We start from the raw sequence: 26,785 nt of genomic DNA, 5'->3' as shown, positions 1-26,785 counted from the left end.
AAAACACGAGAAACAGAGTGAATTATGACTTAACCTCAACCTTCTTCCTGTTCACTTCGGGGTCCACAGTGGATGCACTGAATGCAGTTGGTCTCTTGGCATGCTAAAACAGAATCAAGCTCTGATTGAATAATGAAAACAAAACAGATCCTACTGTATCAGCACATCTAATCACCGAGTCTACATTTTTCTAATTAACATTTGTGCTGCTCCTGCTACTATTTTGAGTTTTTTGCTCTATTGGAAGCAAAATCTTTTGTTTGTTTTATAAGCATTTGTTAGTTTATATATTAACCAACTGCCAGAGGCTCATCATACAATGGTGAGTGCAGAGACACATGGCACTGTGCTAATTATCAGCCCAGGTCTAAACATCACAGAGGTTGAGCGCAACTGATTTAATACAATTCTCCTGAGCTTGATATTCAGTGAAACAATTACAGATCAATCCTATTACATCGGATGCTTTCACAGTATAATGCATGGATGGGTAATTCATTTTCCCAAGTAACCACATGGGAAAGTGGGAGTGTTACACCAAGGTTACACCAATGTTATGATGAGGCAATGAAAAATTTTAAAATGCGTCTCAACTCTTCCGATACTCCTGACACGTACGGGACCACTAAGGGTTTTTGCTTAGGCAGCAATTGTCCTTCTCTACTGGATCACCTGGTGCTTTCTCTGGTGCCAAGCAACGGGGCTGTGACAGCCGGAATAGCTCTTTGGGTCCGGCAACAGGTACCTACCAGGTGTAGACCGGGAAGGAAAGAGGCGATGAGCCAATCCATAAGCAGACGAAGATGTCCACTTTCCAGCTTACCACTGCGTTTCCTCGTGAATGGTGATCCAATATTATTGATTTTACAATTTGAGTAACAAGTGCCAGAAACAGCACAAACACAAACACAAATGGCAGTGACAGACGGCAGGCCACTTTAGAGTCGCTGTGAAAATGCTTAACAACAAAAATGTAATAATTAAATGTATTACATTCAGACATGCTGCTGAACCTGCACCTGCTCAACTTCCCTGATTTATTAGACTGAACATGGTCAGAGATGCCATCACCTCTCCATCATGATTAAAGTTTTGCTTGTGTTTTCTAATCTGGTCTAAAGACCGACCTTTTCGGTTTGGCTTTTAAACCCAGTCTAGAATGTTAATTTTACTAGGATTTTTCCTCTTTTGATATTGATGTTCTATAATTTTACTATAATTTTTCTATAAAATTGAATTGAACTGAATTATGTTCAGCACTTTGGTCAGTACTCCCTGTTTTTAAAGTGCTTTATAAATAAAGTGGCTTGGCTCAATTGCTCAACACTGGCATGTTGAATATAAATAAAATAAATAAAAAATAAATATGTTTAATTAAAAATGAAGAATAACAGTGATTTTAATAACAGGCCTCACTGAGAGAGCCTCTACAGAGTCTGAGTCCTGGATGTTGTTTTTCTCCTCTTGTTTTTTTGTTTTGTCGTCTTGTGACAGGAGCAGTAAATTCTAAGAATACTAAAATATAATTTGCAGGTGATTGAAATAAGAGATATTACTTCCTGCCATTGCAGTATTGTATCACAACACTGTAAAGCCTTGCTGGAAAGAAGAATTTCTCAAATACTCCACTTAGTCTGCTGACACTGTGACCCAGTTTCAGATAAACAAAAGATGAACATTGGAGCCTAATCAGTTTCACAGCCACCCCAATTCTTGACTTATTTGACAAAAGAAAGTCACACATTCTTTCATAGACCTTTAACAAATAATTTTTTTTTTAAACTTCTCGTCAATGAAAAAAAGGTCACATTTTCTGTCATGCAAGTCCATGTAAAGTACAATCACTAAGAATATGAAAAAGTGAACAAATGTCTATTATGTAAACCACTTGAATGGATTCATAAAATAAATTTAGCATTTATTCCGCAGACAGCAATGAAGCCATACTGAATTTGTATACTAAAGTTATGAAAATATGTTTTCACGGGACCTTATGCAGAGGCATATATGTGAAAAACTGAGTACACAGGAATTTTAGGATAAGTAACAGCCAGGTGCTGCTAATCATTTCATTAATTATTTTTGAGAAAATGTAGTCACCTCTATAGAAGCTGAATTTTTGGCATTCAGTGGTATGTTAACAAAATGTCACAATCTTCCTGAGTGACTGTAAAACATTTCTTCACAATGATGTGAGAGTCATTCAGAAAGTGATTACTGCAAGTTACTACTTGCTACTGGGTTTACACACTGTTAAATCACTGGGTATACTTGAAACATTATTTTTCCCTTGACTGTATAGTAAAACTATTTTTTTAATGAAAAACCACAGTCGGCATATCCACTCTGTTTCCAACTGATCACTGAAAAGGTAGCTGTGAACTGACAAGAAAAATATTATTTTGATTCCAACAGGTATGAAAATGATTTAAAGTTCCTGAAATACAAAAATGCTTCAGACAGAGGTGAAAGACCCGATGTAAACAACATGATTTTGTTTTCTACATGTCTGGTGTTGGCTCAGTGCTGTGGTATGTTTCTTACGTAAGCAACTGGGCATTGTCATGCTTCTTGCGTGATTTTAGCTTCTGTCTCCATTGGAGGAAGGACCAAAGGGTTGCATTTGGCTCCTCTGTGATGATGCACTGATCTCTTTCAGTCCAAACCTCCAGACCAATGAGAGGCACACGGATGTTCAGAGCCCTGTAGAACTGAACATAGACACAACAGATATTATTTTTCTATATTTTCTACATGTTTCCAAATGGCAAATAAAAAAAAAACAACAACAACTATTACTAGTGACTGTCACAATATTAAAACTACTGACAGGTGAAGTCATATTAAGTACTGTATTTGTGTGTTTTCAATCACTACGGATTTAGAACATAAAAGTTATCTCAAAGTAGATAACTAATACATGACAAGGAAATATATGTGGACCCAGCAACAATAGCTTGTTGAATCAAACTGTTTGTTCTCTGGAGAACAGGAGTGAACAGCAGAAGCCCTCATCCTTACCTTATCCACATAATTAGCAATTTCCATTATCCTCGCCTTAGTCTTTTCATAATCTTGATTCTGCCGTTGAAACTGCACGATTACATAAATGAATGTTAGCCATGAGGGGAAAATGTAAAACATTTTAGAAACAATTAATCCCGACTGATACCAATTAGAGTGGGAGAGGACTTCAGTCTTCTTATTGGTAAATATATTTTATAACACTTTGCCCAACTTAGAATCTCTGAACATTGTATACGCTACTGGATCTTAGTAAAATCTTAAAAACAACAAGCATCATGCTGATGGTGGTTTACAACTAAAATGTGTTTTTCCCTTTAATAAACATCAAGAAGAATACTGGCGAGAATACTGTCAGTATTTTTTTAATGAATTGTGTTCCAGTCGCCTTAAATGTGGCAGAAGGAGCCCAAAGTGTACTTCAATTGAGACATAGTATTTAATTACTGCAGAACAACCATTTCAAAGTCCGTCCACCTGGCAATTCAACCTAAATCTATCCCCACATTAAGCAGACAAATACTAACTCCACTTACTTTTGCCTCAGTACAACTACTAGATAAGCTTAGAATTGTCCATATAAAAGAGCCATATTATCTTGAATTACATAATTGTTTAGTATGTAACTGAGTGTCCATCCTGCTGTGTGAGTTTGATCTCAGCAGACAAATGTAGTAGTTTGACTGTGCACAGGAATAATCGGCTTGGGCATGAATAAGGCAGGTGATGAGTCATCTTACCAATGTATTATCCGCCACAATGTACAGTTCTATGTACTTAGTCGTACCCAAGGTATTCCTTTTAACCTGCCATTAAAGAGAAGAAGGAAGGAGCAACATGTTTATAAATACAGTAACATAAACTGATGGGCAAAAACACTCTCAAACAAAGATAGGAGATAGGGAATACCTAAAATGTCAAGAGACACATACTTGTCAGTCCATTAGAGTGGACGAATGTGCAGAAAAGGTGTAAAAAGGCTGTCACAGACTTGACATAAAATATTATACATATTTAGACAGTTAACTATAGGGAAAAACACTGGATGAAGATATAACTGCTCAGCACTAAAAGAGATCCTTTAAAGCAGTAAACAAAAACAAAATATTGAATCAATCAATTGTATTTATATGATTATATTATATTATATTATATTATATTATATTATATTATATTATATGAAATAGCAACAACAGTCAACAGTTAACCCCCTATGATCAAGCAGTTGAAGGCTGCCAACTGCCCTGTTGGGGCTGACAGGAGGATGACAAAACTAAACATAACATACACAGTGGAAGAGACCCAGAGCCCCGGCCTTATTGGGCAGTGGGGGTGTGAGGCAGGGGTGTGGTCTCTGCATTCCACATTTCTCGTATTAGTGACTCTTGTCTCCGTGTTCCATTTAAAGTTTTCCACAGCAAATAAAAGCTGCCTCTCTCAGTTAAACCATTTCATTGGAGTCCTGTATTTAAGTCCTACCTCTGACTGCTACACAGCACCTCCATGGTAGCTTTACAAATGTACAAAAAGACAACATGGTTTGACAAGAACAAAATATGATTGAATCTAAGCAAAACTAAAATCATGTTATTTGGGAATTTTCAAATTAACTCATAAGCACAGATTCACAAAGATGGTGTGGAAATAGAAAAAGATCATGAACATAAGTTTCTTGGTTTCTGGTTCATTTTTACACTGAACAAATTATGTATTAAGCAATATACAACCTTCCTGACAATATTATAAATCTGTTTTCTAAAAGGAATGTGGGATACAATTTGAGGGAAGAATTACATTTAAAATATCCCTGTTTTCCTTATGCTTTGTTTGATTGTGTTTTTTCTTTCTTTTCTTTGTTGTTGCATCAGAAACAAACAAACAAACTTAACTTGCCTGCAGTGAGTCCTGGCCTTAGTCCAATGAAACATCTTTGAAATAAATTAGGTCTTATTGTCTAACATCAGTGTCACACCCCTAAACCTCGTAAAAAGCTTTCCTAGAAGAACTGAATCTGTTATAGCTGCAAAGGGATGGCCAACATTTTATTAGACCCTATGGATTAAGAATGAGATGTCACTCAAGTCATTCGTGTGTGAAGGCAGATAAGTAAATACTTTTAGCAAGAGAACATAGACGCCAGTGGTACCTTTAGAGAAAGTGCTTTGACACAGACATGAAAGCTACAAAATAGATTGAATGGTGGTGGAGTGGTTTAGAAATTCGCTCACAGAGAGAAGGTTTCTGGTTTAAATCCTGTTTGAGGTGGCTACACATATTCTGGTTGTGCTTTCTCCCTTTTGGGGGAGTAATTCATTATTTTTCTCTGTTCCAGATCTGTCTATATAAACCTAATTTAATTTTTGACTTAATCAACCCAATTTGGTTTAGAAAAGGTGTACCACTGATTTCTGGAAGACTCACCCTTGAATGAAATGATGTGAGCAGATTAGAGATAAGGTTGGGCTGTGTGGTGTGATGCGTGTGGTAGCAGTTTCCACCCTTAATTGGCAGCTTCATGGTACTCAACAGTGAGTGGTAGACTGGATCTACACTGCTGATTGGCTCCAGGTAGTAGGTGTCACTAGAATTCAGTGATATCAGCCCTCTGTGTAAAAGGGGGAAAAAGTGTTGCAGTTTGAATTGAAGCACAAAGATAGACAAAAAATACAGACTTGTTTTGCCTCCCATAGCAGTCTGACTGCTGAAGACCTGTGTGAGTTACAAAATGTGATCCCCAGATAACACAACTGGCAAATGCAAAGCAGGGGCAGGATTCACATTAACATGTACATCCCTGTATTAACCAATGTCATATAGGCCCAGTTAATTTTTTCGTGTCATTGTTGTGATGAGACCTTAAATAGCATTTGCATTTTCTGTTGTATACTTCCTTTGGTGTTCTTGTTATGTATAAAAACGTGTTTTTTGAAAATAGCTGATCTGCACTTTGCCAACATCTGTCAAAAAATATAGTTCAATAAAGTTGCTCTATATAGTGTTTAACTGTTGATATGCAGCGTTATTAAATTTATTGTTTATGCAACGGTTGATATAGCACATTTGCTTTTGAGAATATTTTAGATGGCACTCATCATCAGAAAGGTTGCCGACCCCTGTTGTAGCCAAAAGGATTTTATTTGCCATATCTTCACAACAGCTGCTCATATCACAGCCACGGAAATAAGGATTAATAAACTAGTACGGCCTGAAGCAGAACAAATTAGGATGAAGTATCTGTGGCTCTCTTCAGACCTCCCTCCAATCTTGCCATTTAGGAAAAGAAGGATATCACATCCCAGACTAAAGACTAAAGCATCACCATACTACCAGCAAACAAAAGGAGATGCATCATCGTTCTTAAGGCTAAGCTAATTTGACCAGCTACTAGCCTACTCAGTTAACTTGTGCTTGTAGCCAGGTAATGCATGCAAGAAGTGAAGCAGTTACATGTGAGTGAAACTTCCAGCCAACTCAGACATTAAAATACAGACATTTATCACTACATCCAATCCAAAAGATTGATATATGTTTCAAAATTATTAAAACTAAGCTTATTATTAATCTTAGAAATATGGTATCTAACCAGATTCTTACTCTTGATGGCATTACCTTGGCCTCCAGTAACACTGTGAGGAACCCTTGGAGTCATTTTTGACCAGGACATGTCCTTCAATGCACATATTAAACAAATATGCAGAACACTTTCTTTCACTTGTGCAACATCTCTAAAATTAGAAATATCCTGTCTCAGAGTGACGCTAAAAACTAGTTCATGCATTTATTACGTCTACGTTGGACTACTGTAATTCATTATTATCAGGATTTCCTAAAAACTCCCTGAAAAGCCTTCAGTTGATGCAAAATGTTGCAGCAGGAGTCCTGACAGGGGCTAGAAAGAGCAGATTTTTCCTATATTGGCTTCTCTTCATTGGCTCCCTGTTAAATCCAGAACTGAATTCAAAATCCTGCTCCTCACATACAAGGTCCTGAATAATCAGTCCCCATCTTATCTTAACCCTTTAAACCCTAACCCGTCACCGGTGACAGTTAGCATTTTTAGCAAGGGTGTCCAACTCCAGGCCTCGAGGGCCGGTGTCCTGCAGGTGTGGGTTTAAAGGGCTAATGACCTTATAGCAGCAGTCCCCAACCTTTTTTGTGCCACGGACAGGTTTAACATCAGACAATATTTTCACGGACTGCCCTTTAAGGTGTCACGGATAATTACAACAAAATAAAATGATACGACCAAGACAAAAACTGTGGTATTTTGTCAATATAATAATAACCGTGAATTCACTGTGTAATTGTGTAACACCATTAGCAGCATCCTCCTGAAATGCGGCAACAACATTGAGAGTAACATCCTCCTCTTGCCCCTTAATGCTCTCTGGTTGCTATGGTAACATGCAAATATTTCTTTCAAAATAAGACACACAACTACAACATGGGAAAGACCCAGGGAAACCAAGTTAACGATAAAAACCCTGAAAACCATATATTTCACACTCGAGCCTCAACTTTTGCGGCCCGGTACCAAACGACTCACGGACCGGTATCGGTCCTTGGCCCGGGGGTTGGGAACAGCTGCCTTATAGTACCAAATCACCCCATTAAGGCACTTTGGTCTCACACTGCAGGCCTACTTGTTGTTTCTAGAGTATTTAAAAGTAGAATGGGAGGGAGAGCCTCCAGTTTTCAGGTCCCTCTTCTGTGGAATCAGCTTCCACATTGGATTCAGGAGACAGACACTATTTCTACTTTTAAGATTAGGCTTCAAACTTTCCTTTTTGCTAAAGCATATAATTAGGGCTGGATCAGGTGACCCTGAATCCTCCCTTAGTTATGCTCTGGCTCTTTTCCACAGCATGTCTTTATCCTGTCTTCCTTCTCTCACCCCAACGGGTCATCGCAGAAGGCCGCCCCCTCTAAGCCTGCTTTCTTCCCATTAAAAAGGAGTTTTTCTTGCCCACCAAAATCTTGCTCATAGGGGTCATACGACTGATGGGTTTTTCTCTGTATGAGTTATTGTAGGGTCTACCTTACAATATAAAGTACTTTAAAGCAACTGTTGTTGTGATTTGGTGCTGTATAAATAAAATAATTTGAAAAATTGAAAAATAAAATTATTAGACAATCATTCACTGGACCTAGAAGAAGCATTCTGTGCAAAAGTAAAAATCTGTAATCTGCCTTTCCTCATCTCCAGTATTAAGCAGCATAACTACTTTAAAAGCCTCAACATAAACACTTCTCTGACAGCCTGGTGGGAATTCCTAAAAACAACTAAGTCTTCGCTTATTCCATGTAAACTAACACCCTTTTGGAACAATCCAGTTATTTATCAGAAAAAGGGTATACTAAGTTTTTTTTATCATGGTATGAGAAAGGGATTTAAAAAATCTAGAACATATACAAGATGGAAAATTAATTTCATTTGAAGAACTATCAAAACATAGACTCAGCAAATGTGACATTCTTGAATATCATCAACTGAAATCCATCATAGAAGAAACATTCAATCCTGGTCAACTGAATCAAGAAATACCTACCTGGGTAACAAAATGTTTCAATATCTGCCCAAACGGTGATCAAAAATGCTATAAGCTATTGTTTAAAAATGACTAAATGCCCCAACTTACAACTTACACAATAATCTCTACAGAACACACTACACAGGACAAAGGTTGTTCCCAATGGGTCTTACACAATCGAACATATGCACCTATTGCAAAGACAACTCTGTTGAGAGCTATATGCATGCTATATGGTTCTGCATGCCTGTCCAACAGTTCTTGCAGAAGATATGTGAAGACCTAACCACATGGTTTAGTTGCTATATCTCAACCTCACTGTGCAACATAACATAGTTAACATAAGTGAACTAGATATGGAAGCAAATACATCATGTATACTCCTTACTTCCTTATGCATCACCAAGAAAAGCCTGATGCTTATGTGTTCAATATAAAGATTTAGTTCTTGACCACATTGGTCTGGAGAAAATGTCTGCCTCTTCAAAACACCAACTGGATGAATTTGTCTCTCTCTGGTTCCCACTGATCAATTCCATTACTTAGTGGGGGTGATCTGCTGTAGTCTCGTTTCCCTATTTGAATTGGAGGTGGATGGTGGTGGTCTCCTGGGCTGCAGGTGACTGGCGGTCTTCCTGACGGCTGGAGAGCTGCGGTTGCTGTTTGGCCTGTGCATCTACCTCAGTTGGTGGTGGTGGAGGACTGGGGTGGGTGCTGCTTGACGGTCTTGAGATGTGGCCCTGGGGTGCTAGTGGTGGTCTTTGGTACTCTTGGAAGCTGCGGATAGCGTGGTTGTCCTGGTTTTATCTCTGTTTGCCCCCAGGTTTCTGCAGGGCATTGCTGTAGCTTCTCACCCTCATTATCAAGTACATTTGTCACAAAGACACAGGCATTCTCACACTCACTCACTCTCTCCCTCTCACAGACACACACACACACACACACACACTATAGGAATATTGTAGATTTATGTATCTCTGTATTTTTTTGTGTGCTGTACATTTGTTTTGTTTTGCTTTTTCTGTCTCTTACAGGTGCAGCAATAGGCAATACATTGTGCATTCCTATTTGTGGAATACATGATTGCTTTTGTAATTGTATCATCGGATATACCCATAAGTTCTGGACACAGATGAAGAGAAGAGCTGAACTGTCAGCTGATCCCAACCAGGTGGTGAGTTGGATCAGGTGGCGGATAGTATGCCAGCACGCCTAAAGGTGGAGGTTATCCCCGCTGTTATGTTTTCCCCTGTTTGTGTCATTAACTAAGCAGGAGTTATACAGAGCCAGACAGATAAACACGTTAGCTGTTTACATTCAGTCTTCTTCTTTTTATTCATTATACCTCAGGAAGATACACACACATTACATGGTGACCACTACTGGCGATAGCTTGTATACCACATATATAACACCAGTGACGTGGCACCAGATAAGTGTAAAAAAGATTAATGTTTGTTTATGTTCACCTAATAACACTTGATACAGTGTAACAACAATTAATCATGAGGTAGGGACAGTACCTGAATCCTGAGCATGTGCGGAGTGCAACCCAGGAATCTGGATGTTTTCTTACATGGCCATGGTAAAAGCAATGATCCTGAAAGAGAAAAGATTTAGAAACATTATCTCCATCTTTCATTAGCAAAAAAGCTCTACAAAAATACAGAATTGTTTCTTCGGTGTGATGGATTGACCTGTTGGGAGATTAGATTACTTTTGTTAGAGAGACTTCTGGATGTTATTCAGGATGTCACCATAGACAAAGTTGAACAGCTCCTCCTTTCACTTGGTTGCATCTGGCTGCACAACATCAGAGAAGTATTGAGCTATATGACAATAATATAAAGAACAACAGGAAAGTAATTCATGCCGTGATCATTTGGCAGTATCATGGCTCTGGGTCTGTGACCTAGTGTTTATTTGCTTGGACCTTTTAAGTCTTCACTGTTTTGAGTTTTGAGAAGTCATTTATGCTTGTAGTTTCTATAAATATAATTTGTTTTCCTTGTGGTTATAATTTTTCCTGATTCCCATATTGTTCTATTTCTGTATTGTTCTGTATGATTGATTTTAGGTTTGTTAGTTTCCTTTAACTCAGAAAATTTGCAACCTCGCCCATTCCTGTCCTGTATATGGACATATTACCAGTACAGTTAAGGGTATCTTTCACCAGCTTCCATCCTCACCACTGCCAGCCAGCTCCTGTCCGCAGCCATCCTTCTTTCTGTCTGTTCAGGAAGGCAGGTCTCACAGCAGTGGATTAATGAGCTTCACCCTAAGAGTAGCAATTCCTCACCTGAGCAAGTGTTTGCTCCCATTCTCGTAAAAAAACTGTTCTTGTGACGCCACAGTTTTCCCCAGTGTTTTCCATCAACTGGAACAGTTTTCCCTCTGGTTATGTCTGGTTTATGTTGATTTCCCTTTAATGTGTTCAATACTTTTTCTGTCATTTCCTACTATTACACATTTTTACAGATATCTATGGTTTTGTTTGGGTTTTTTTTTTGTATGTGTGGATGTATGGGTTTTTTACTTACATCTGGTGAGAATTTAATACCAATAGCACATTTGGAAAGATATATACTTAGACAATTGAAATACACACACACACACACACACACACACACACTTAAATAAATACATATTGATTTATATATGTCCACAAAAATTACAGGAAGTCCTCGTCTGACTTGGACATAATTGACATTTAGCAAGTTGGAAGGGTGTGTTTTATTAATTTACATTAAACTCGGATCCAGATCATGCGAAACATTTCCTGTATTTCCTGCATCTTTTCAACAATTCAAATCACGTAACAAGGAAGTCACATCAACCAGGGCCTCGTTTGTCTTTACTAATGACTGTAGAAAACATGGATGACGCGACAGCACCTCCTCCCATTGTGCAAAAATGAAGCCAAAATATCCCGCATGGTGGATTTTTGGAGCCAGAGTCTGTGCAGCAGTGACTTGAGTTGGAGCGACTGTGTCATGCTCCCGCCCACACACCCGCTGGATGTGACCGCAAACACGCCCCCCTACACTTTTTACATAGCCCTGTTGCTCCAGTATATGCTGATGGGTATAACCGCAACTGACGACTCGTTCAATTAAGGTAAATACAACCTTGTCACTGTTATGAAAAAGACACACAGTTTAACATCTTATAGACACAGCTTTGACTAAGAACCCTCTTTTTATTCTTACTTTATGGCTTTAAAAAAATATTGAGATATATATCGTGTATCGCCATCCAGTTAAAGAATATCAAGATATGAATTTTGGGTCATATCGCCCAGTCCTAATAGAGACTAGTAGTGAATTTCCAGTGTTTCCCTGTGTTTCAACAGCACAGTTGTATTTCTGACAGCATAAGAATGGCCTACCTGGTGGAATTACTACAAAGAAGAGCTTTAGGGTGGGCCAAGAAGTGTTAAAAACTAAGCCCTGCTCACACCTCTAATTCTCGGGGACCCTTGGCTTTGTACTCACAATCCTAACCTTGACTAGTTTCACATTGGCATCTCTGGTTTGAGGACATGGCAGTGGTTTTCCATCAGGACAAGTAATCAGAATCGGAATATTTTATTAATCACCAAGGAAATTATGTGGTTACAGTTGCTCCAAGACAATATCAGGAAAAGACTGAACTAAAATAAATGATACCAATATATTACAAAGTTTACAAAATATAACAAATAGCTCAAATATATACAAATAGCTAAATTATTAATATCAAGAATATTACAGAGGTGAATATATGATTGACATTTTACTCTAAACTATAAGCTTGTTATTTGTTATTTTCCCTGTAGAGCATATGCAATAGGGTGTAACTATTGCACTGTGCATTAGGTGGAGGAGTTGTACAGGGTTAGAGTTAGCATTGATAGCCACAGGCAGGAATGATTTCATGTTTCATTTAGTGGTGCATTTGGGTGATCTTAGGCTACGTTCACACTGCAGGCGAAAGCGCATCAAATCCGACTTTTTTGACCCTATGTGACCCATGGTATGACAGTGATCATGGTATGACAGTGTGAACAGCACAAATCCGATATTTTCAAATCCGACCTGGGTCACTTTCGTATGTGGTACTGAATCCGATACACATCTGATGTTTTAGAAAGCGACTGCTGTTTGAATGGCCATGTCACAACTGACAGACGGCAATTATCAGCGCCCGAGAAGACATTGTGAATGCTTCCTGGCCATCCCGTGTAGATGTTAGTGAAACTGCTGGGAAGACAGCGCTGGAGAAACGTGAACATTTTATTTGTACTGTATAATCTGCAGATTCTGACAGAAATCTGCAACTATCCTTTGAAGCACCGCTCCTCTAAAACAGCAATAAGGATAGTAGTAGTGGTATAGTAGTTATTAGGCCATATGTAAATAACAAAATAACTTTATAACTTAAAGCAAAATTGGGTAACGGTTTAAAAAATGAAAGGTGGTGGATTGGCTAATTGGTCATGATCGACTCTGGGCTGGCACAATTACAGCCTCCCCCTTGCTCGGGCAACGGCTCTGAAAGCAATCTTATCACAGACAAAGAGAAGAAAATGGAGAACAAAAAGTGAAAAGGAGGTGCGGAAAAAATTAGGGCCAATAAGAAACAAGCCCTTCAGGCAGGTGGTGGCTATGGCGGAGCTTCCACAGATTCAGTAACATTAGTAAGTGGTGGAGGCCAAGAGGTAGATGAGGGAAAGGGAAGGCAGGAGGAGGAGAGACCCAAGGTCGCTGGGCAGAGGGGCAGGGGAACTGAACTTCAGGTAAGAAGTTATGAACTGCAGCCAGTCTGGGTCAGATATAAACCAAGCTTAGGTGTATTTTATTTTCGCTGTGCTAACGTTTTACAGTCAGTTACAATGACTCGTACTGTGTAGTAGCTAGCATGACGGAGTTTATATATATATATTTATATTAGGGGTGCAACAATACTCGTATCGATACTGAACCGTTCAATACAGTGCTTTCGGTTCGGAACACATACGTATCGAACAATACAAAATTTTTAATTTATTTTGTCAACTTTCCTTCTGACGATGCTGTCTGTGTTGAGCGCTCAGTGGATCTGCGCTCGACAGTGCAGCCTAGGCGGAGTAGTCGAACGCAGATTCACCGAGCGCAGGGCAAGCTAGGAGACCGAAGTTAAGCTCTCCTTGCAACATGGCAAGTTGAACCTCCCCCCCCTCATTCAGATCTGGCGTTTGGAACTATTTTGGTTTTCATGTGACGTATGACCCTATGACCCTATTCAGGTTGTAAATCGTGTTTTTAAAAAGTAACTAAGCAACTAATTACTTTTGAAAATAAGTAATCAGTAAAGTAACGGGATTAGTTTTTTGGGGAAGTAATCAGTAATTAGTTACTGATTACTTTTTTCAAGTAACTTGACCAACACTGATAGTGAATGTGGTCAAAGTACTTGGGTAGAGGCGACTCAGCTATGAGCATGTGGAGAATGAGGCTGCATACACTTTTGGTGATAACACTATCAATTAGGGCTGCACGATTTTGCATAAAATGTCTGCTTCCACTTGTCTTTGCACTGGGATGATGTCGGAGTAAATGTGCAGTCATGCAGCTTTCAGGTTAATCTCGTTGAAATGACCTTAAATTTCCGTTAACGAGCTACCGCGGATCGCCCCGTGCATGGGGCTAGACGGCCAACACGTTAACGAGCTAACTGCGCTAACACACTAGTTCCCACCCATGTAATTGAGCATTGCATGGCACATCCAACATACTGTTTTACTTTAGTCCATGACGCGCTTACCTTCAGGGTCATACGTCACATGAAAACCAAAATAATTCCAAACGCCATTTCTGAATGAGGGTGGGGAGGTTCAATTTGCCATGTTGCAAGGAGAGCTTAACTTCTGTCTCGCTAGCTTGCCCTGCGCTCTTCTTTCTGACGATGCTGTCTGTGTTGAGCGCTCAGTGGATCTGCGCTCGACAGTGCAGCCTAGGCGGAGTAGTCGAACGCAGATTCACTGAGCGCTCAACACAGACAGCATCGTCAGAAGGAAAGTTGATAAAATAAATTACAAATTTTGTATTGTTCGATACATATGCGTACCGAACCGAAAGCACTGTATCGAACGGTTCAATATCGATACGAGTATCGTTGCACCCCTAATATATATATATATATATATATATATATATATATACACACACACACATACACACTGCTGGGCAGGTGCTATGTTGTTACTGATGGTGAACGTTTACTTTATTCATAGGGTTAGTTAGTAGAGTTGCCAACTGTCCCGTAAAAAAAGGAATAACCTTATTGTTGAGGAACTCCTCAAGATCTCAACAAATTGTGCCAATCCTTGCATGTTACATCAAATTGATCCATCATCATAAGTGGAAAAGTCTGTAACAGAGGAGACAGAAGAGCAGGAGAGAGAAATGGAGATGAAGCAAGAGAGATTATTGAAGGAGAGTGAGAGCCAGGGCATAGATTATTTTTCTCTCCCTGAACCTGCTATATTACAGGCATTCTTAGATTACTACCCACAGCTGAACACCTGCAGTACAGTTGTGATGAGGGTGTTCAGCTGTAAAGATGGCACCTACAGGAAGTGGCTTCCTTATTGCAAAGAACGCCATTTATTGTTTTGCTTTCTGTTTCTGGCATTTGCAAGGTGGACTGACATCAGCGCATTTATAACAGGCATGGGTGACTGGCGACATGTACATCTGCGCACAGAGGAGCATGAAAAGAGCATTACACGTTTTTCTTGAGGTGCTCAAAAGGCAACTATGTCAGTTGTTAGCTCACAGAGCACAATTGAAAAAGAGATGGCAAGCGTATCGTGAACAGAGATGGGCAGTAACACGTTACAAGTAACGCGTTACTGTAATCTGATTACTTTTTTCAAGTAACGAGTAAAGTAAGGGATTACTATTGCAAAAACAGTAATTAGATTACCGTTACTTTCCCGTAGGAACGCTGCGTTACTGCGTTACTAAAACCAGGATTTTTTTTGCGAGAATGTCTCATGACAGTGACGTAAGCGAGTGCTACGTTCGTGACAACAGCTGTGTGCAGATCAACAATGGATCATATATCAAGTGCGGCGAGAGTATGAGCGTGCAGCGTTTAAAGCGTGGAAGTACTGACCTTACTTTGAGTTTGATTCCATAAAAAGTGACAAAAACATTAGCGTCCGTTGTGCGTGGGAAGAAAACTTCTTTTTACACCGAAAAAACCCCTAAACAAGCTCCGAGTAGCTACGACGTAATGGGAAATTCACAGAGAAACTCGCGGATTCTTCCACTGACCGCTGCGGCACACCTGCACCAGGGTAAACCTCCGCCTACGCCACTGCTGCTTTACAGGTGAAAATAGAGCAACAGGACCGCTAGTCTTTGATTTTATTTATTTTCTGCTGTGTTTTACTTGCATCTATTTGAAAGACTGAGTGTAAACACAAAAAATATTTTATTTTATGTGCTGGAATGTGCAGAAAATAGGTTTAAATGTTAAACTAATTTCTTCAAGTCAAAGAATGTTGCATATAATTTAATTTTTGCTTGATGCATAAAGTTAAAAGATTAAAACTGATAAAACAAGTTTAAAAAAGAGACTTTTCCATTTGATTACATTTTGTATGATGGATTATGCAGAAAAAGTAGAATTGGGCTGAAAGATCTATCACTTTATCACCTACTCAGGTTGTAAATCGTGTTTTTAAAAAGTAACTAAGCAACTAATTACTTTTGAAAATAAGTAATCAGTAAAGTAACGGGATTAGTTTTTTGGGGAAGTAATCAGTAATTAGTTACTGATTACTTTTTTCAAGTAACTTGACCAACACTGATAGTGAATGTGATCAAAGTACTTGGGTAGAGGCGACTCAGCTATGAGCATGTGGAGAATGAGGCTGCATACACTTTTGGTGATAACACTATCAATTAGGGCTGCACGATTTTGCATAAAATGAGAATCACGATTTTTTTGCTTAGAATTGAGATCACGATTCTCTCACGATTTTCTTTTCCAGTATAAATATTTATTGCACTTATTAACTGCACCTCAACTTCGTAACAGTTGAGACTGAACATAAAAACAATAAATAAACATAAAAACAACAAATGTCTCACGTTTTGTGGTTGCTGCAAAATGTTGTACTGCTTGAAATTCCGTCTCCACCGTTGCTCGACACTGCGTGCATAGAGCAGGTAGTGCAACAATAGAAAAATAGTTGCGGGACGGCACTGTGTAGCGTTTGTCTAGGGTGTTGATCATTTTCCTAAATCCCTCGTTTTGCACAGTGTTGATGGGAGCCATATCTTTGGTCAGGTGATAAGTAATAGCCTCCGTAATTTCTTTGTGCCTGCGGGAGTTCGACGTGTATAGGGAAGCGCTGTATAAGGTTCTCGTTATTGATGTTTGGGTGGTTGACCGGGACGGATTTTCTCCTGTCACTTTCTCGTCATCCCTGACGTGCTCTCCGTTGTTTTTTCCCTGCTAATTTTAGCATCACACGGCACAGCTTCTGTATCACATGGTATAAGGCTCCGCCCTTGTCATTTGTTGAGCAGGAAGAGTGAGCGCTTGTTTTCATGCAGATTCCACGTCGTCTTTTTTTTTTTTTTTAAATCGTTGTCATTTGGAAATGAGATCGCACATAAGTATGAATCGAGATCGCGATTTTCTAACGATTAATCGTGCAGCCCTACTATCAATCATGATAACTTTCAGGAACTGACTGTCTTATTAGGCAAGTGTGATATGTGCCTTACAGAACATTTGAATGACTGCATTGAGAAAAGCAACAAGTTGCATCAGTCCAGTGGATCAAGAGAGAGTGTAGAGGGTCTCTCACCGCCCTACTCTCCAAAACAACTGTCAACTCAGTGATTGATGCACTTGGCCATCTTATTCAAGAGAGCATCGCCAGTGATGTCCAGAAAGCTGGTATGTTTTGTGTTCAGTTAGACACAACCCAAGACATCACAGGTTATGATCAGTGTTCAGTAATCATCAGGTATGTTACTGACGCTGTGCAGGAGAGGCTCGTCTCCATCGTGAGGTGCGAAGCATACGCGGAGCATAGAGCTGGGCGATATAAGATTTTTTCATATCACGATATGTTTTTTTCATTTCAGGCGATAACGATATATATCACGATATAAGCCAAATAACTATATTTGTAAGATTTAAATGTGACGTTGCTCACAAGTAAAATGTGAAATAATCAGCAGCTTGTTTTGATTTAAATATTTATTTCCCATAATAAGTTCAACAGGGTAGATGTACTTAAGGAACATGAGACTTTTTCGGATAAATAAAGGCAAATATTGCAAACTACACAAAAGGCAGCCGCTAAAGCGTTTAAGTTTCAAAATAGAACAAACAAAACAGACTACTAAATTGTCAATTCCACTTAGAAACAAAATATTAATTCTAAAAATAAATCTTAGTTTGTTTTACAGAAGAACAGAAAAAATTTACTAACTTTTGTCAATATCAAATAAACTGAGAACTAAAGGGAAATTCTCAATCTCTCCTTGTTGTATAGCTTAGCTTTTCAAACAGTTTTAACAGTTACTTTAGTCTGACAAAAGCCGAATGACGAATTAGCGCTTCCAGTCAGAGATTAAGCATGCACCGGTTTATTGTATTTCCAGACTTGCTTTCGGCACAATTTACAGTGCGCGCTACTCTGTTTTTTGTCAGACTTGAAATAGCCGAAATACCTTCACACTACGGAACTTCTATGGCTCTTCCGTTCGACAATCTCTCTGGCATTGGAACCATCATTGGTTTTCTCTTCGGTAACCTTCGGTCAAGCTCTCGGTTGATTTTTCTCTAGTCGGCACGCTCATTTCCTCCATTACCCGGGCGGCACGGCGGCTGGCTGCTTCCCAAACAAATACACATGTGCGGCTTGGCACTTGTGCTGTACGTAACAAGTCACGTGACGTGACGCTGCGGCTGTGATTGGTTCAGCTCTGCGCTACTTAATTTGGATTGGCTGTTCTTTTTTTTTTAAGAGGACAAGAGAGATGAGGCCTATCGCAATAGTTTAACTTTTCTATCGAGAAAAAGTTATTTCGCAATACATATCGTTATCGTTCTATCGCCCAGCTCCAACGGAGCAGTACAGTGTTCAAGGAGTCCTATCACAGGGTTAATCTGTGGGAGAAACAAACCCAAGAAGAGACAAGACACAGATGCTTCAGTCCAATAGGTGAGACATGGTGGTGCGCCAAGCATGATGCCCTCCAAAAAATCTTTGTGGACATTTTGGAAAACCAGATGATGATGCCCTCTTTGTTGATGCAGTGCTCACGCTGGAAGATTAAAAAGAGGGAAAAAGAAAAGCCAGCTGTTCATGCCAAAGCACAAAGCTTTAAAGAGTGTCTCTTGAAGCATGAAACTGTGTTAACAGCACAGATATTTCTTAGAGTGACTCTTCTGTTGAAGTACCTCCAGTCAAATGGGATAGACATTTTCTCTGCCCATCATATGATGACAGCCACACAAGATAGCCTCAAAAGTATCGCCAGGTACTTCGCAACTGTGAAGGCAGCTGCAGACACATTTGTGAAACAGACAAGTCAGAGGGAGGACAACACAGACATGGAAGCAAAGCACACCATTGTTTTTCTTGTGACATTACCAATAAGTTTGATGTGTGACATGCCCCTCTTCCAATTGAAAAAATAAAAGTTGTATCCAAGATGGCCGACTTCTAAATGGCCACCATGGTCACCACCCATCTTGTTTATTAGGCTTCATGGCTTTTCCTATAATACCTGGTGAGCTAGTCTCTAGTCAAAATGCCCAGGCCAATTTTTTGTCCAAGTCCAGCCCTCTCAGCCACCTCAGAAAATAGAGTTGACTCTGGCCCTTCCTTGAGAATGCAGTGGTATTTTTAACCCACTCCAGTTTATTATCTATGTGTACTCCGAGCTATTTATAGTCCTCCACAATGACCCCCTGGATTGTACCAGAGGTTACAGTCCACAATCAATTTTTTGGTCTTTGTCACGCTGACCTGCAGATGATTCTGCTTGCACCACGTGACAAAGAAGTCAACCACAGCCCGGTACACTGTGTCATCACAGACAATCAACAATCCAGGAAACAAGAAAGGCATCCACCCACATCACTCTCAGCTTATCACCCAGGAGGGTCAGCCTGGTGGTACTGAACGCGCTGGAAAATTAAAGAACATGACCCTCACAGTGCTCGCCAGCTGGTCCAAGGGAAGCAGTGCGTGCATTGTCAAATCTAAAAATACACAAATTCAAACATACCAAAGTAAAGTGATCTCACCCTCTCGCTCTCCTATAATCTCAGACTGCCCTTCAAATAGAAACAGCTAGCATTAGGAAGTAAACAAGTTTCAGTACTTTAGCACCATTACCAGAGTCTGTTTGTTTATATAGTTTTATCTCAAAAATCAGGGTTAAAAGAATCATTCTATGCAGAGAGGGAACTGATCTGCCTGCTTTTTGGAACAATGAACTTCACAAACAGAGACCCAAGTTTAGAGCACATAAATTGAGTTTATGTTAGAATCAGGAGATTCTTTAAGATGAGTTAGCCTGAATAGATTGATAATATAACTGAAATTTTCTTAGGCATCTACCCCTTCTTGTTTCTTTATACTTACAGTGTAATTGTGATTAGTAAGAGTAACAGGTTTCCCATCCTCTGTGTAGTATGTCTCTGTAAAGTCTTGACCCAAAAGCTCACTGAGAGAGAGAGGGGGGGGGGACAGAAAGAGAAACAGAGGAAAGTGTAAGTAATTATAAAATACATCACTTTTTAAAATCCCTTTTGAATGCAAGTGTAAGCATCAGTGGCAGACAGCAAATCAAACACACAACCTGAGGCCAAGATCACACAGAATACTTTCTTGTTATAAACTTTTTTTCACTCTTTATATGTGAAAATTGATAATTGTTTATACCAACAAAACAATGTGTACAAAAAGAATGTGAATTAAAACTATTAAACACTGCAAGGATTTTGGTTTGAACTAAAGGTAAGGTTTTACCAAACATACTTGTATCAGCAATCACAAACTTAACATTTGAATAGCAGAAAGAATTTTCATTACAGCTGAACCATGAGAGATTTAAACACCAAAGAGAGTTGGAGATGATGAAAGAAAAAACTGAAAAGGATCGCTCTTAACTCTTGGTAGCACTGTCACTTGGTGTTCGCTCTCTCTGCGGTAGAGTATCACTTCCTGTTCCTGCTCAAACACAGTGGTGTTTCTGAGTAGCTTATCTGCTTAGCAATTTAATTAAAAACTTTTATATACATTCATTTTTCATAGTATAATTTTCACGTTTCATCCGAAGCACAGTTTCTGTGTAGTCACTACCTAATTTATAGCCAAAGTATTCACTCACTGTCTCTGTACTGTTTCGCTAGCTTAGCTTAGCTCGTAGCTGACTCGTTAGCACCATGGCTACTTCACCTGTCCCTCCTGCACTTTCTTGCTCATTGTGTCAGATGTTTAGTTACTCCTCGGCCTCCTTTAGCAGTAATGATATCTGTAACAAATGTGGCATTGTTGCAGCTCTGGAGGCCAGGATTACTGAATTGGAGACTCGGCTTCGCACCCTTCATTCACCCGTAGCTAGCCAGGCCCCTGTAGCTGGTGCAGCCGAAGATAGCGTAGGCCCCGCTAGCTGTTCCCCGGCAGACCCCAAGCAGCTGGGGAAAGAGGGCGGCTGGGTCACGGTGAGGAGGAAGCATAGTCCTAAACAGAAGCCCCAGGTACACCACCAACCCGTTCATGTGTCTAACCGTTTTTCCCCACTCGGCGACACACCCGCCGGGGGTCAAACTCTGGTAATTGGTGATTCTGTTCTCAGACGTGTGAAGCTAGAGACACCGGCAACCATAGTCAATTGTCTTCCAGGGGCCAGAGCAGGCGACATTGAAGGAAATTTAAAACTGCTGGCTAAGGGTAAACGTAAATACAGTAAAATCATAATTCACGTCGGCAGTAATGACACCCGGTTACGCCAATCGGAGGTCACTAAAATCAATATTGAATCGGTGTGCAACTTTGTCAAAACAATGTCGGACTCTGTAGTTTTCTCTGGTCCCCTCCCCAATCAGACCAGGAGTGACATGTTTAGCCGCATGTTCTCCTTAAATTGCTGGCTGTCTGAGTGGTGTCCAAAAAACGATGTGGGCTTCATAGATAATTGGCAAACCTTCTGGAGGAAACCTGGTCTTGTTAGGAGAGACGGCATCCATCACACTTTGGATGGAGCAGTTCTCATTTCTAGAAATATGGACAAATTTATTAAAACCCCCAAAATATGACTATCTGGAGTTGGGACCAGGAAGCAGAGTTGCAGTCTTACACGCCTCTCTGCAGCTTCTCTCCTCCTGCTACCCCCCAAAAAACCCATCTCCATAGAGACTGTGTCAGCTCCCAAACAGACAAAAAACAAACTAAAAACCAGCAACAAACAACTTAAACATAAACAATTACAAAGAAAGAACAGTACAGTATCCACATCTGAACCAAAGAGTAAAACAGTGAAATGTGGATTATTAAATATTAGGTCTCTCTCCTCCAAGTCTCTGTTAGTACATGACTTAATAATTGATCAACAAATTGATTTACTTTGCCTTACAGAAACCTGGTTGCAGCAGGATGAGTATGTCAGTTTAAATGAATCAACACCCCCGAGTCATTCTAACTACCAGAAATCTCGAAGCACAGGCCGAGGGGGCGGTGTGGCAGCAATTTTTCACACCAGCCTTAATTAATGAAAGACCAAGACAGACTTTTAATTCATTTGAAAGCCTGATGCCTAATCTTGTCCACCCCAGCTGTAAAACTCAGAAACCAGTCTTATTTGTTATCATCCAAGGGCGTAGATTTGGCATGGACGGAAGGGACATGTCCCTACCAATATCCAACGATTATTGAATTGTCCCCACCAATAATTTGATCTCTTTGAGTAAAGAAAAACAAACCCGATAGAAAGAAAAAAAAAGATCTGTCAACATCTCATTCACCTAGCGGTGCAGAAAGAGTTAAATTACGTTCGCTACTGGAGTCCTACCTCATGTGACAAATATGGCCAATGTGATTGGCTGTGCCTCTCAGGGAGCTCTGTTTAGTTTTAGCAGCGGCAAGCCTGCGCTGCAAGGCCCTGCAAGGAGGAGAGGAGGATGCCACAAAAAGGAAGAACCTGGATATAAGAAAGTACTTTTCAAAGAAACCTGTAAGTCATTTAAAGTCAAGTTCACTCATAAAATGTGTCCGTCATAATAACGTTACAGGCTATGCTAGGCTTTGGCCCACAGTCTAAAATTGTAACAATGAATAACGTGTTTTGGAAACTGACTGCACCACAGGCAGCACTATTAGTTATCTCAGTCTCCCAGAGTAGCATTTCTAATTTTGATTGAAACTGTCAGAGAAAACAGCAGCCTCGAGCAAGCCAGGATATTAGTTTACAGGGGCTGTTAAAATTATATGTCTAATGTTAAAATGTTGGTGACACAATAATTTCATCCTAATGGTACTGACATATTCATAGGGTTAATTTTTGAGACAAAATATCATGAGGTAGGCATGATTTTGCAAATATTCCACCTTGTAGTGCAGTTTGCACAAATTGTTTTAAAAATGCACTCACCCTACAAACATTACAGATGAGGCAAGATCTGCACAAATTGACAGAAACACTGAAGCAGCTACTCATTTTATTCTTATTGTCATGTATGTCCTATTTGTCAGATGACAGAAGAACCAGCACAAAGCTTAGAGAGTAATGGTGATACAAGATCACACGTGAAATTGGATGATGACCTATTGGTTCATTACTGTATTTGAAGCACATGTGTGACTGCATGTATTTGGAATGTCTCACTGTTATTTATCAGGTGACAGAGGCAGCTCTGCCATGTTGTAGCTCGGACAGAGGTGAAGAGGCAAGGTAACTGGTACCTGACTGATGTTTTGGTGCTACAGATTAACGAGAGGAGAAGGCATGTGTTTGGCTCCTTCACATAGTGGACATTGAGTTGTTGTGTGGGGCACCAGTAGTCCATGTCTGTTGCTGTAACAGTAGTTCATGTTTAGAATAAAACATCCCAGCTCACTGATTTGATAGAGGGCAGTAGTGCCTAAAATGTTGCATAATGTTGCTGAGAGATCATTTACTTTGTGGTAATCTTAGATGAGTAGTTTTATGGACAAAACCCACCAGATCATTCAGTGTTCCCTTAGTGCTAATGTATCAGAGATGTTGGTGTACTATAACTGAAGTAATGTTGTTAAGTCCTTAAAGTCATATTCTTTTATTGTCTTGACTGTATTTGAAGCTATTTTAATTTTGTATGATACCTGATTTATATGGAATATGGCTGAAGTAAACTAAAGCCTGAAATACTTAGTCATTTGTTTAATAGTAATTTAACATTATATAATTCCCATATAAAACTACGAATTGTAATTTTTAATGGTTTAAAAGCATGTAGAATAGCATATGTAGGCAAGTATATTTCTCTTTTTTTTTTTTTAAATCAAGAAGAAAAGACAAAAAGGGGAGAAAAAAAAAGAAACAGGGCAGGGTTCGGTGGTTGAATCATCCGTCCCCACCAATGCCATCTATCGTCCACCTGGGCTTTACACAGAGTTTCTGTCTGATTTCTCAGACTTTTTATCTGATTTAGTGCTAAGCTCAGATAAAATAATTATTATGGGTGATTTTAATCCATGTAGATGCTAAAAATGACAGCCTCAACATGGCATTTAATCTGTTATTAGACTCAATTGGCTTCTCTCAAACTGTAAAAGAACCCACCCACCACTTTAATCACACTCTAGATCTTGTGTTAACTCTGACCTTCCCAAAGTGTGGGGCCCGCCCCCTAGGGGGGGCACAGAGCCATTGCAGGGGAGGCGCAGTATGAAAAGGGGAAAAAAAATAAAATAACATACAAGTAAATAATAGCATAATTGACAGGTTTTTGACGGGGCTCCCACACAAACGCAAAGCATGAGATGAAGCATCGCTGAATATGTTTTCAAACCAACTTCATTCTAAGCCAAAGACTAGAAAATATGGTGAAGCATATCTTCCCTTTGGTTTCACCTGCACAAGTGCCGAGGTAGGTCTCCCCTGCAGAATTGCTTTTCCCTTCGTCGGGATCACACGCTGGGCTCTGCGAATCACGGACAAACAGTATCCCACATTCTTGATTTTTAGTTCACAAACACTTGTTGTAATGACTAGCTATTCCTGACATTTTGGAGATGTTAGCTCTTTATACAGTAAAGTTACCGTGGGATACAAATAATATCAGGCTGATCCTGCCACGATTTGTTCCCTCGGTTCAAATCACGGTCAAACAGTATCCCACAGTTGTTTATGTTTTTAAACCAATTTCCACAGAAAGGCATTTTTTGAAAAATGTATTGATAGCAATGTTGAATATTATTACACAGGAAAAAAACAACTACACATAAAATAATTACACCATGACGCCTCTGCCTTTCTAAATGGAGGGACAGTAACTGGGTGTGTGTATGTAAGCGTGTAAAACCTGAAGATTATCAGATTAACAGTATTTTGTCTCTATCTGCCATTCTGCAATTCATCTCATGTAAACAATAACGTGGCGTACAGCGTGATGTGAAAAAAGGTACATACCTTTGACATTGAGTGACGAACTCTGTATTCCTCGTCCACACGTAAACGCAAAAAAGGAGTTTTTAAAAAATCTCAGTTTTCGGTGATTCCAAACGCCGTTTACGTGTGGACGAAACAGCTGCGTTTTCAAAAATACCCGTGTAGGTGTGGACGTAGCATAAAAGAGTTAGTAGTTTATTTTCTTACTACCTGTAATTTATTGCTTTTTACTTGTATTTACTTAATTGTCTACTTAATGCTAAATGTTTGAGGTGTGAAATAAACCGCAATGGAGAAAAATATGGGTGTGTGTGGTTGGAGGATGTGTTTGTGTGTGCGCGTGTGTGCGTGTGTGTGCGCGGGGGGGGGGGGGGGGGGGGGGGGGGGACGACGACATTTGTCTTGTAAAACAAAGGGGGGCCTAGAAAAAAAGGTTTGGGAACCACTGTTTTAACATATGAAATAGAAACTGAACATTTAACTGTGCTTCCTGAAAATCCTCTCCTGTCTGATCATTTCCTGATAACATTTACATTTACAATAACTGATTACACAGCAGTGGAGAGTAGACTTTATCACAGTAGATGTCTTTCTGAAAGCGCTGTAGCTAAGTTTAAGAATATAATCCACTCACTGTTATCATCTTCAATGACCTGTACCAACACAGAGCAGAGCAGCTACCTGAACGCTACAGAGGTCGATTATCTTGTTAATAATTTTACCTCCTCACTACGTACGACTCTGGATACTGTAGCTCCTGTGAAAACTAAGGCCTCAAAACAGATGTACCTGACTCCGTGGTATAATTCTCAAACGCATAGCCTAAAGCAGATAACCCATAAGCTGGAGAGGAAATGGCGTGTCACAAATTTAGAGGATCATCATTTAGCCTGGAGAAATTGTTTGTTGCTTTATAAGAAAGCCCTCCGCAAAGCCAGAACATCTTACTATTCTGAAGACCTTCTATGACTCTGTGGTGGCCTCAGCCATCTTTTACGGTGTGGTCTGCTGGGATGGCAGCATCTCTGCCGGGGACAGGAAGAGACTGAACAGGCTGATCAGAAGGGCCAGCTCTGTTCTAGGATGCCCTCTGGACCCAGTGGAGGTGGTGAGTGACAGGAGAATGGTGGCTAAGCTGTCATCTCTGTTGGACAACATCTCCCACCCCATGCAGGAGACTGTGACAGCAATGAGCAGCTCCTTCAGTGGCTGCGGCACCCACGGCGTGGGACAGAGAGATTTCGCAGGTCTTTCCTTCCCACTGCTGTCAGACTCCAACTTCAAGACTTCAACTGATCAAACACACACATCCACACATGTGCAATAACACTAAGTGCAATAATCTTTTCTGGCATCGTTGTATTTTTACTCAGTTGTATACAGCATTTGTATTCTATTTTTATCCTATTGTATATTTTATTCTATTTTATTCTACTGTATATAGTATTTTATTTTATTCTATTCTGTACAGTTGTGTACTGTATTTATTCTTATTATATTCTAATTTTTGCTTCATAACTTTTGCACTGTCCACTTCCTGCTGTGACAAAACAAATTTCCCACGTGTGGGACTAATAA

At 39.8% G+C, this 26,785-nt stretch overlaps 1 protein-coding gene across 2 annotated transcripts in view; it reads right to left on the bottom strand.

Moving 5' to 3' along the window:
• The window catches only part of adam19a (ADAM metallopeptidase domain 19a), a 102,522-nt gene that overhangs the window by 38,936 nt on the left and 36,801 nt on the right, over nt 1-26,785 (bottom strand). Inside the window, exons 4-10 of one of the 2 annotated variants that reach the window (XM_084924628.1) lie at nt 22,631-22,720; nt 20,203-20,284; nt 10,079-10,155; nt 5,446-5,629; nt 3,765-3,830; nt 3,022-3,093; nt 2,545-2,711 (exon numbers count right to left, since the gene is read on the bottom strand). In XM_084924628.1, coding sequence (XP_084780754.1) covers nt 2,545-2,711; nt 3,022-3,093; nt 3,765-3,830; nt 5,446-5,629; nt 10,079-10,155; nt 20,203-20,284; nt 22,631-22,720 — 738 coding nt within the window. The remainder of the gene's footprint in view (nt 1-2,544; nt 2,712-3,021; nt 3,094-3,764; nt 3,831-5,445; nt 5,630-10,078; nt 10,156-20,202; nt 20,285-22,630; nt 22,721-26,785) is intronic. The other variant, XM_084924629.1, reaches the window with a different exon arrangement.

Source organism: Perissodus microlepis, chromosome 3, assembly GCF_051167445.1.
Source record: "Perissodus microlepis isolate ML-2025 ecotype Zambia chromosome 3, ASM5116744v1, whole genome shotgun sequence".
Lineage (NCBI taxonomy): Eukaryota > Metazoa > Chordata > Actinopteri > Cichliformes > Cichlidae > Perissodus > Perissodus microlepis.
Note: the sequence above shows the minus strand (reverse complement) of the source record. Positions and strands in the feature narration are given on the sequence as shown.